The sequence below is a fragment of the Mastacembelus armatus genome, chromosome 4 (genome assembly GCF_900324485.2).
Source record: "Mastacembelus armatus chromosome 4, fMasArm1.2, whole genome shotgun sequence".
NCBI lineage: Eukaryota > Metazoa > Chordata > Actinopteri > Synbranchiformes > Mastacembelidae > Mastacembelus > Mastacembelus armatus.
In genome coordinates, this window is record NC_046636.1 from 12,939,127 (window position 1) to 12,951,907 (window position 12,781).

Consider the following 12,781-nt stretch of genomic DNA (forward strand, 5'->3'; position numbering starts at 1 on the left):
ACAGTTGACACCAAGGATATAATGTGGTAACAGAAAACAGGTGGAATTACGAAAGTGCACACTGGGATTTAATAAAATAGCTTCTTTAAAGTACTGCTAGGCTGTGTAGTGTGAATGTGACAACACATTATCATTCTGCTTCCTGATTCTTAATTAAAGCTTCTCTCTGCTCAGGACTTCTCCGTTCAGGTGGAATACTGGTACAAAGGAAAGAATGCTGATCAAGGTAACAGACAGAGAGCCCAGCTTCCTGGCCCACCAAGGAAATGGTTATACCCCCTGTGATCCTCCCACCCCAGGTGCTCCTTCTGGAGTAGGCACCACCTCAAGAACCCGACGTTCCTCTGGAGGAAACCTGCCCTCAGAACCTGACAGCTCTCCAATTCTCTACACTGACCGGCGTCAGTCTCCCTTCCTGAAGCGGGCTGAGCTTGGTGGCACTGGCACCCACCGCCGCGCCTCAGCTGACTCTCAGCCACCCTCTCCCCGCTATGCCTATGAATCCCCACTATATGAAGAACCTCCATCAGAGTACCAGCCTCCTCCCATCTATGAGGAGCCTCCAACTGACATGCAACTCTCTGACTCCTCTACCTTCTATGGGACTGGCAAATCACCTGTTCGCAAATCTTCAGCTCCCCTCTATCACTCCCCCAAGCAAGGCCAGTCTCCATATGGCCAGCTAGTTCTGACCAGGCAGAAGTGTCCAGAAAAGACCCAGAGTCTAGAGTATAGTCCTGTGGGGAAGGAGTATGTCAAACAGTTAGTATACGTGGAGCAGTCCTCTTCCAGCCCTCGCTTCAAAACTGCTGACCGTCTGTTGCGTTATGGCACTACAGGGAACTATGGTGGATCCTATACTTTGCAGCACAGTCAGTCTCTGATCAGGGAGCCCCGCCTACTGCTGGACTACAGTGGGGAGGGTGGTGAGGGCCAGAGGTTGCTTTATGAGGACTCCATTTCCTGGACATCCAGCCACAGTCACTCCCTCACCCCCACCTCTACAGGTGGCCCTGGGGCTTTTTCTCCTGGAGCTAATCGCAAACGTAAGAGCCGCAAGCCATCCCTACCCCAGGAGCTGGCACACTGTGGGGGGCCAGATGGGGAACTTGCAGGCACAGCACCTGAGTCAATTCTGGCTCAGGCCAGGCTAGCATGGGAGGCTCAGCAGGTGATGAAACAGAGAAGCAGTTGGGACTCAGGGCAGGGTGGCGGTGCAGCCCAGGCTGGTGGCTCCAAAGATGGTTACGAGAGTGACGGCGCAGTGCCTCTGCCATTACCAGGTCCTGTAGTGAGGGCATTCAGTGAGGACGAGGCATTGGCACAGAGCGAAGGCCACCACTGGAAACGCAGCACCTTTGATCGTCTGGGCTTTCCCCAGGCCCTGCTTGAGAAAAGCCTCTCTGTCCAGACCAACCTGGCCTCCCCTGAGCCTTACCTCCATCCCTCACAGGTACAACTGCATGCTTTTTCATTTATCAGTATCAATTTGATGCTCTGAGCAATTTTCAGATGTTTTTACAGATCTGTTGCTAATTGCAAAATAGTGTATAACTGATGGAATCCACAGATATAAGTAAATAGCCCAGACAGCCCAGGTCAGCATATGGAATGGACTAGATATCATGGAAATGCAGACGTTCAGACTCTTTGTTTGAAATTTGAACGACTCCATTACTATGGCAACTGTTCAGACTCTTGCTGCTGCCTGGAGATAATGTGAATGAAGAGCATCTATTCAGAACAGTAAAGCACTTAACTAAGAGACAAACAGGCTGAAACTTCTGTCTGTCTCTGTCTGCTCCCACAATTTTTTTTGCTTTTCTCCTCTGGGGATCAATGGAGGATATACACGTTTTATCCCTTGGTGTGACTGACTCATTCTAATGTACTATCCATAAATTCATTCATCATATAAAAAGCTGCCCAGTATAACATCAAATTTAATATGGTATCTTCAGTAAAGAACTGTGGTGGGTTAATGGAAACAGCAAGCAGCAAAATGCAGCATGTCTTTCAATGCTACAGTTCATTTATATTTTCCTCCCTACATACAGTATCTGTTTTTCAACTGCTGCACGTAACCATAATGTTCATAGCAGCCTCTTAATAAATTTTCTTGTACCCTCAGTTTCAGATTTTTTTGCAAGACCCTAAGGACTCTTTGTTGCACTAAAATAATCTTGTGCATATTGACACTCTGACATGTCAATATTAATCCTAGTCAGCCCCTTCTGATCACTAAAAAAACTTTACTCAAGCGCTCAAGCCAGAGTGGCTTGAAGTTCCGCAGCAGCATAAACAAGATGAATGGCATTTTCCATTTCCTCTCTTCCTGTCTGTTTTCTTCACCTGTCAGTCAGAGGACCTCGGTGCATGTGTCCAGTTTGAAGCGAGCCGAAATGCCAGAAATATGATGCCAAGCACCAGCTGTGGTATTTTCCCAGAATTTACCCTGAGAAAGCCTTCTTCAGAGACTGACATTGAAAACTGGGCATCCAAACACTTCAACAAACACACACAGGTATTCAAGAGGATGTATCTGATATGTTTGCGTGATATAAACAACACAGTGCCCTTTTCCACCAGTGATTTCACTACCATATCTTGAGTTGTTATTTCTTTCTTTACTATCCATACAGCTGGAGCTGATTCCAGCTGGAACTGTGAAAGACACTGGTCATATTATTTTACCTGTATGTGTATGCATTCTGTGCATCAATCATTTTCTTATGAAGTAGCAGAAAAAAGATCTATCAAGTCTATTAAGCACTGTAAGATTAACATATGTTGCTGTGTTACTGAAATCTTACATGACGTTACTGGAAAATCCTGATAAATATTTATCACTTATCAGGTTTAATGGTAAAATGATTGAGTTTGTGTGCAACACTGTTGTCTCACAGCAACGTTTTGCATTTGAATCCTGGTTGATCACAGGGGCCTTTCTGTGTGGAATTTCCATATTCTCCCTGTGTCTGAGTGGGTTTTCTTCGGACACTCCATATTCATTCCAAACATATGCAGAATACATTGATTGATTCTAAATTGCCCATAGATGTGAATGTGACTACATTCACATCAATGGGCAATATATCATTTTAATAATGGTGAGTATTTGTCTCTATATGTCAGTCCTGTGATACACAGGTCATCTGTCCAGGGTGTACCCTGCCACTTTCCCATTATCAGCTGGGATTGGCTCCAGCCTCTCTGCGACCCTCTACAGGACAAGCAGCATAGATGATGGGTAGACAGAGTTTACCTTAATAATTCTAACAAATATTATTTGGAACTGGTCAGTCTAAAGACTGCACATATATATTCCAGCTGCTGTTCACATTAAGAATTTCCTCATTTTCAAAATGCACTGGTTCTGAAAGGAAAAGGTACAGTTGATTCAAAACTGTTAACAGATATTTAGCTGCTATGATGTACCACCATGTCACATCAATCATCGTCAGTAATATACGTCAAATGCAGTGTTATCTGTGTTTTCATGTATTAGAATGAGAAAATCCAAGCAGATGTAAGAGTAGCTGCCCTCCTGTTGCTCTCCTCATCTGCTTCTCTCCATTCTGCTCTTTTTTAGGGTCTATTTAGAAGAAAAGTATCCATTGCCAACATGCTGGCCTGGAGCAGCGAGCCCATCAAAAAACCCATGATTATGACCTCAGATCGCACTGTGAAGAAGGAGGCAGTCGACATTTTCAAGTTCATACAAACGTACATGGGAGATCGACGGTCCAAGACTGACCCCCTCTCTGTGGCACTAGAGGTCTGTGGACAGTCTGACTCACTGCCCTGTTCTGGCTCAGGGTCAGACCTGGAGGTCTCACCTACTCAAACACCTATAATTATTTTAGGACTCCAGGTCTAGCATGGAGTGGATACATAAGTATTAATGCAGTATCTACACATGACAAAGTGAACCAGAATGATTTAACACATTTCTTCACTGCATGCCTCAACTATTTGCTGCACACCATCATGGTATGGACTGATAGAGGCTCAGAGGCAGTGAAGTTAGTTATTAAGAATCTGAACACATGCATACAGCATGAGGAAATCACACATGCAATTTCTACCAAGCTTACATTATATTTAATTCTAAATGTTGCAGCTGATGATGAGTTCAGGTGGTGGGTTATAGAAAGTAAACAAAGCAAAGATGCGCATACCTCCCCCCCCCCAAGCCTCCTGTCTGTGGCTAGAAATTCTGTCCATAAAGGTAATGAACAGAATCTCTGAGAAAAAGGCAGCCCTGGCAGAGTTCAACATGTACTGGAATCTGGTGGAACCTCATCCACCTGCTGCCTTGCCACTGTGCAGTTGTTTGACTGTCTCAGTGACTTCAGCAATATTGATAGGTGAGCTCCCCCCAGCTCCCCCCTGCCTCCTCTACGTAGTTGGTGGGATTAAAGAGATCCTAAAAGTATTCCTTCCGCTGCCTGACTATGTCCCCAGTCAAGGTCAGCAGCGTACGCTTTCCACTACAGTGGGTACGGAAAGTATTCAGACCCCTTTAAATTTTTCACTCTTTGTGTCATTGCAGCCATTTGCCAAAATCAAAAAAGTTCATTTTATTTCTCATTAATGTACACTCAGCACCCCATCTTGACAGAAAAAAACAGAAATGTAGAAATTTTTGCAAATTTATTAAAAAAGAAAAACTGAAATATCACATGGTCATAAGTATTCAGACCCTGTGCTCAGTATTGAGTAGAAGCACCCTTTTGAGCTAGTACAGCCATGAGTCTTCTTGAGAATGATGCAACAAGTTTGTCACACCTGGATTTGGGGATCCTCTGCCATTCTTCCTTGCAGATCCTCCCCAGTTCTGTCAGGTTGGATGGTGAACGTTGGTGGACAGCCATTTTCAGGTCTCTCCAGAGATGCTCAATTGGGTTTAGGTCAGGGCTCTGGCTGGGCCAGTCAAGAACGGTCACAGAGTTGTTCCGAAGCCGCTCCTTTGTTATTTTAGCTGTGTGCTTAGGGTCATTGTCCTGTTGAAAGGTGAACCTTCGACCCAGTCTGAGGTCCTGAGCACTCTGGAAGAGGTTTTCTTCCAGGATATCTCTGTACTTGGCGACATTCATCTTTCCTTCAATTGCAACCAGTCGTCCTGTCCCTGCAGCTGAAAAACACCCCCACAACATGATGCTCCCACCACCATGTTTCACTGTAGGGATTGTATTGGGCAGGTGATGAGCAGTGCCTGGTTTTCTCCACACATACCGCTTAGAATTAATGCCAGAAAGTTCAATCTTGGTCTCATCAGACCAGAGAATCTTATTTCTCATAGTCTGGGAGTCCTTCATGTGTTTTTTGGCAAACTCTATGCAGGCTTTCATGTGTCTTGCACTGAGGAGAGGCTTCCGTTGGGCCACTCTGCCATAAAGCCCCGACTGGTGGAGGGCTGCAGTGATAGTTGACTTTGTGGAACTTTCTCCCATCTCCCTACTGCATCTCTGGAGCTCAGCCACAGTGATCTTTGGGTTCTTCTTTACCTCTCTCACCAAGGCTCTTCTCCCAAGATTGCTCACTTTGGCTGGACGGCCAGGTCTAGGAAGAGTTCTGGTCGTCCCAAACTTTTTCCATTTGAGGATTATGGAGGCCACTGTGCTCTTAGGAACCTTGAGTGCTGCAGAAATTCTTTTGTAACCTTGGCCAGATCTGTGCCTTGCCACAATTCTGTCTCTGAGCTCCTTGGGCAGTTCCTTCGACCTCATGATTCTCATTTGCTCTGACATGCACTGTGAGCTGTAAGGTCTTATATAGACAGGTGTGTGCCTTTCCTAATCAAGTCCAATCAGTTTAATTAAACACAGCTGGACTCCAATGAAGGAGCAGAACCATCTCAAGGAGGATCAGAAGAAATGGACAGCATGTGAGTTAAATATGAGTGTCACTGCAAAGGGTCTGAATACTTATGACCATGTGATATTTCAGTTTTTCTTTTTAAATAAATTTGCAAAAATTTCTACATTTCTGTTTTTTTCTGTCAAGATGGGGTGCTGAGTGTACATTAATGAGAAATAAAATGAACTTTTTTGATTTTGGCAAATGGCTGCAATGATACAAAGAGTGAAAAATTTAAAGGGGTCTGAATACTTTCCGTACCCACTGTATACACAGTGTGAGTGGTGCACTGCTTCCCCTGTCATGTTTTTAGTTTCTTAATTTATTCTGGACCCAAGTAAGCAGACCACAGTGAAGCTAGTTAAAAAGCAAATGTTTATTTAAACAAGGAAAACTAAAGTATCTATTCAGCCTCAGAAATAAGGATGGCTCTATAGAAAAGTCAACAAAGGTTTTTCAGAAAAATACCAGAAGAGTCTGTTAACGTATTAAGTACAAATCTAGGGATTCTCGGGGTTCCAGCAATTACACCGGAGCTGAGGAGAAGGAGTCACTGGTAAGTAGAGACAGAGATCTGGGGAAGAGTGGTGTGGCGAGGAGCAGGTGAGTGACTGGGGAAAATGAGATTAGCCGGCGGTAGCACTGGAGCCACTGGTAATTTGAGACAGAGATCAGAGAAACAGGAATCAGGAGGCGTGGGACTCAGGAACCAGGAGGAGACTGAAGGAGACTCAGAAGAGTGTGGCCACTCAAAGGAAAAAAAAACAGGCACCAGGGAACATGGAACATAGGGAGTGGGAGGAAGGAAAACAGGAACCAGGAGACACAGCACAGGGGAAAGTTGAGACCAGGGATCACTGTAGCAGATAGTAAGCAGCGAGTTTGCAGTACAATCCGGCAACTAGGTGGAGTCCAATAACAGAACACTACTCGTGTTCAAATCGAGGAGGACGTTCCTTCCAATTGCATCTCTCCAGGTCTCAAGTGACAGTGAGAGCCCGATCCCCTACCCGAAGGCACACGCATATAACCTTCTCATTCACCAGGGTAAACTCTGATGTGCGACGGCTAAGCATGGGGGATATTAACAAGCCATACAAGCCCGCTATCTCTCACCCTGGGCAACTCCAGCGTGGAAGAGAATCCAACCTTTATCAAGGGGATTAGTTCCAGGGCCCATGCCATGCATGGAAGTGAGCCTGATTATGCAGTACCTCCCAAATTCCCACACAACCTCTCCTTCCCCACCAGTGAGGTGACATCCATGTCCCAAGAGCCACCTTAGCTGTCCGAGGGATGGTCACCAAGGCACTTGCCTTCATCCGCTGCCCAAACCACAGTGAACCACCCACTCACCCCAAACAGTTGAGGCAGATGGCCGCCCAAACTGAGCCCAATTCTGCTGGAGGTGTTTACTTCCGTTAAAGGGAGTTTTTTCCACTCCACTGTCGCCAAATGCATCCCAAGGGATTTGTTGGGTCTTTTGTTTTTGTAAAGTGCCTTCAGATGATTTGTATTGCAATTTGGCGCTATACAAATAAAACTGAATTGAATTGAATTGAACCAGCCACATATGGTCTTTTCTGGTCAGGTGGTGGTCATATAGAAGGTTGGTCCCATGTCTTGTCTTCGGTCTATGCCCGAATGGGCCCCATGCCATCAGGAACAATTATTTAAACAAATTCAAATTGCACTATGAATGTTCAAAGTATTCTATTCTGAAACCTTATGATAATAATAATCTCCATTATTAAAATGATTTATTATTAAAATTTCCAGGATTACTGTCAGGTAAAAGGAGACAGATTTCAAGGGAGACAAACTTTCAGTTTTAATCGTTTAGAAAGTGGACAGTTGGTAGTAGGGTACTGAAAAGTCACTACAAACAAAAGTAAATGTCTCTATACCACTACACTACCTGTGTACTCAGCAGCACAGCAAGAAACAGCAGCGACACCTTCAATCTTCTGCCAGTGTCTATACTAAGTGTGTTCGGGCACAGTATTGGAAGGAGGGGTCACCTTAGATCCCAACACACAATCACTGTAGTTACTGTAGTTGTGTACAATGGGGCAAAATGGGCATAACAGTACTCCTTGATTCCACATGTACAGCACAAATTTTTATGCTGCCTGTGTATACAGTAGGATTGATAAAAAAGAGACCCCTTTCACGGACCATAATACATTTCAAAAGCAGGCTGAACTAAAGCCACCAACGTGATCATGAACAGAGTTGAGCAAAAAAACTGTGTTATAAAAAACAGGTATCAGCAGCTATGCTGCTTAATTTACTGGGCTCTGCGTGTTTGTCTCTGTCAGGTGGTGGTGCGTGGTTGGAGTAACCAGGGTCTCCGTGATGAGCTATACATCCAACTGTGTCGTCAAACCACTGAGAACTTCCGCTATGATAGCCTGGAGCGAGGTTGGGAGCTGATGGCCATCTGTCTGGCCTTCTTCCCTCCAACACCCCGCTTCCACACCTATCTAGAGGGCTACATCTACCGGCACATGGACCCCCTGAATGACACAAAGGGTGAAACAGCAACACACATAAAATCTGATTTGATTTTCAGCAATATTTATATCCTACCTAATGACTGCCTGCATTAAGATTAGCATACAAAGTACAGACTGTGACACCAGTTGTGTCTCATATGAGGTTAGGTTTATGCTACTTAACTAAGGTTAGGGTTAAGAAAATGATGGGCAAACAAGTTCTGTCAGGGGCTTCAGTGTCGACTTTTTTATATCTGAAAACAACACTATTTCCCAGACCTATAACAAGTGGTTGCTGTTAAACACAACCATAAAAATATTAAGCTTCCTCTAGTCCTTCAAGGGGATATTTTAGGAAACAAATTAAATAAAGATTTTGCACAGTGACATTAAGATTTTGCAGGTTTGCATATGTTATAATGAGGACCTGAATCTGTAATCTACTTTTTTTTAAAAAACACAGCTCCTGGATAACACCAGTAACCATGGCACAGATGGACAAATTTTAGTTTACACATAATATTTGGATGGCTTTGCCCCATTATAGGGGTGGGCTGGGAGGGTATTGACAGTGGCACCCCCAGAAAATTTTCACAGGGGTGGCCAGAGAATATCTTGGGGTGGCACACCAAATTGGGCCTCTAAGTGGTATGTCAGATTGAGTTCAACTCGTGGCTGTCGATGCATGCTCCTTGACATCAAACGCTTTTACCTCAATTTTGAGAAAAACACAAACATCCTGAAAAAACACGTTTCATAAACACGTTTCCATCATTTTTTAAAACAGCTTGATTTATTGTAGCTGTTAACTGACACACCACCGCAGTCAGCACGCACTCTTGACTAAAATAGCTCATAGACATTATCAGCGTCTGCTAACGCTACTCTCTCAACTGTTTACTAAAAAGATAACATTAAGACCGACACTACTTAAAATTAATATAACAGCATTAACTTACTTACTGGTTAGCTTTCTGGACTGCCTGTGTATACAGTAGGATTGATAAAAAAGACACCCCTTTCACAGACCATAATACATTTCAAAGCAGGCTGAACTAAAGCCACCAAAGTGGTCCTAACTGGCTTCGACTGAATAGCAGACTGCTAGCTGTCAGTGTTAGCCTGCCGCAGTGTCCTTCTCAGATAGACAGAAGATTCTGAACACAGACAACCTGGAGAGGAAATTAGAGTGAAAATGTGTGAGGCGACTAAGTGAATTTATTAGATTACAAAAAAAATGTGCGTTCTAATTAATATACTTTATGGATGTCGGACGCAATTCTGCTGCTGCTGCTGCTGCTGCTGCTGGTTCTTCTTCTGTTAAAGCACTAAACGCCTTTTGGGACATTATCGCCCCCCACAGGTGGAGGTTGGATTTGCTGTTACCAGTCAGTTGAAATTGATGGGCAGCGGCGCAGGGTTGTATATATATTCTCTTCATGAATCATTTACTTATGATTTATTTTCATTTACTTTATTCATTTAGGCCTTGCTTTTATGTCTTGATTGAAGATGATTGTAGGGTTTGTATGCAGTGAATATGATTTATTATAAGAGTGGAGCTTCTCTGGGGGGCCAGTGGGGTGGCCAGCAATTTTCCCTTGGGGGCGACATTGGGTATTGATCTGGCCTGCACTTAGGACAGTCCTTGGGGAAACTCCCTGATGAAGTATCAGATAAGACGTTAACTGATACAAATATACAATCCAAGAGATATCTTCAGAACAAATAGTAGTCTTATTCTAAACACTTCTATTCTAAATCAATAAAATGCTAATTCAAGTCCCATGTACTGTAAAATATGTTGGTGTAGAAAGCTCTGTATTATAGACAAGGTACAATGTGCCAGTTACAAAAAACATTCTACAAACATCACCTATGAGCAGGAGACATGGTGAGCAAGGCAGTCTTAAACCAACCTTTCAGCACATGGGAAAGGCATTTGTTTTTCTGCTCTGAGAATAAATGCTCATGCTCTGGTGCCCCCTACAGCTGGACACAACGCATACTCTCAACATTTTCCATGGGTGGCTCAATGATTGTAAAGGACAAATGCTTTTTAGATTATCCTTGATTAATAATGATAGAGCTGACCAGTGTTGGCATAGAATTAATCAGAAATCAGGGCAGTCTACTTTTTACCATGCTCAGCTTGTTTCACACACACACACACACACACACACACACACACACACACACAAATCAAAGGCTATGAAGTTAAATGAACTCATGAAAAAGGAGTTATTGTGAGGTTTAATCATTGGGAAATACTAACTACTGCCTAAACTGAGATGTAGATAAACCCGTGACCTAAAGCATGCCAAGTGTAGATTGATATTTTGGAGAAACAGGTATACTGAAATATTATATCTGTTTATTTTTTTTACATTGTTATAATCTACACAAATATAAAATTAATAGTTGGATCAAACAATTTGGTTTCTCAAAAGTTGTTAACGTCATTCCATTTGCTAATACAGACTTCTGTTTATTATCAATACTATTTCCAAGGTGTGTTTTTTATATAGTATGACCTGTACATTTAAGAGACTTAGTAATTGCACATACTGCCAAACTTAAATGAACTGTTTCTATGAACTGAGTTTAGAGGAAACCTCATGTTTGCTGTAGTTGGAAGTTTGAATGGGAAAGATAATAGTAATAATTAATTAATTAATAATTGTTAGATAAAAACATGGACATGTGAAGGAAAAATGTTAAATATAATACCTTGCAAAAGTTTTAGGCACTAAAATGCAAAGGGGATGCTTTTAATATAAATTACATAAATTGTGTTTTCATTTATAAATTAACTTCATACCAAACTTGGTGGAGGGAACAAAACCTAAACCTAATCAGTATTTGCAGCTCTCCCCGTTTGCCCTTAAGCCAGCAGCAGTTCACTCTGGTTCGGTCTGCACAATTTCTACTGGTACTTTGCAGCACCTTGGAGAAACTGCTGCAGTTCTTCTGTGGATTCAGACTGTCCCAATGTTTCTGCCTCTCCATATGAACCCAGACTGACTCCACACTGCCCAGAGCTGGGCTCTTTGGGGGTCAGGCTATCTGCTGCAGGACTCCTGGTTCTTCTTGCCTCTGAAAATAGTTCTTCATGAAATCTAGTGGGTTCTTTATGTGCTTCTTGTCCTATACAATGAACCTGAGATTGATCTAACAACTGATGGTGTTGTGTGATAAGAATCTAAAACATCTAAAGAGCCTAAGGCTTCTGCTCAGTACTGTATATAAATGAAAAACGTTTGTGAATTAATGTAAAAAAATGATTAAAACTCAACTCATTGATATAAAATCTGTTTAGCATAATTTTAATAACAGTAAGTAACAGTAATTTCATAATAGACATTTTAATCCATTTTTTAAATTCTGCTTTTTTATAATCACATTATCACCAATAACAGTTTTATCTCAGGTCACTCAGGTCTATCCAATAAAAATCACTTAATATAAAAAGGCGATTGAATAAACATTTCTAATAATACATTAAAGTTCTTATTTCGCAGAGAGCGAATTTATCCATTGTAGTTACTTATGTAATACAATATATTTTTATTTAATTCTGAACATTTTGGAATTCAATAAAGGGGAAACTAAGATGGAAAACTAACCTGGTGTTGCTTAAGCTGCTTTTCAGAATTCATTTCATCATCAGGTTTAGCCAGGACAGATACATTTCCATGGTAACCTACTGTAAACATTTTTAAAGCTACTTGGAACTGTGGAATTTGTACGATATCCAGACAGTCAGGGTTTTTAATGAACTACTTGGCTTAATGGAAAAAAAGTGCAGTGTGCTGGCTGCTTTGTCTTTGACTATTCCAATTTTTTACAATCACTGAAATAATTTCAACCCGGCCATTCTGTGTGGAGTTTGCATGTTCTCCCCGTGCTTGCGTGGGTTTACGCCGGGTACTCCGGTTTCCTCCCACAGTCCAAAAACATGCATGTCAGGTTGATTGGTGACTCTAAATTGCCCATAGGAGTGAGTGTGAGTGTGTGTGGTTGTTTGTCTTTGTGTGTCTATATGTGGCCCTGTGATGGACTGGTGACCGTCCAGGGTGTACTCTTGCCTTCCACCTGAAAAAGAGCTGGGATAGGCTCTAGCAGATCCCTGTGACCTTGGATAAGGAGTAAGTGGGTATAGAAAATGGATGGATGGATGAAATAATTTCTGTTAAACTATGTATGCAAAAATGTTGATGGGGCAATATACCTTTTTTTCTCTGTTTATCCAGGCGTGGCCATTAGCAGCTATGCTAAATACTGCTACAGGAAACTCACAAAAGCTGCTCTGACTGGAGCCAAGAAGGTAAGCAGCTTTGTCTCTGTCTGTCTTCAAGATGCTAGTCAGATCAAACAACAAAACTCACTTTCTTTAACAGATGTGTATGAAGTTCTGTATT

General features: G+C 42.5%; 1 protein-coding gene across 1 annotated transcript in view; it reads left to right on the forward strand.

Annotated features, from left to right (window-relative positions):
- arhgap39 (Rho GTPase activating protein 39) overlaps positions 1–12,781 on the forward strand; it is an 85,868-nt gene that overhangs the window by 67,104 nt on the left and 5,983 nt on the right. Inside the window, exons 3-7 of the mRNA XM_033325174.1 lie at positions 175–1,453; positions 2,360–2,524; positions 3,593–3,778; positions 8,184–8,397; positions 12,614–12,687. Coding sequence (XP_033181065.1) covers positions 175–1,453; positions 2,360–2,524; positions 3,593–3,778; positions 8,184–8,397; positions 12,614–12,687 — 1,918 coding nt within the window. The remainder of the gene's footprint in view (positions 1–174; positions 1,454–2,359; positions 2,525–3,592; positions 3,779–8,183; positions 8,398–12,613; positions 12,688–12,781) is intronic.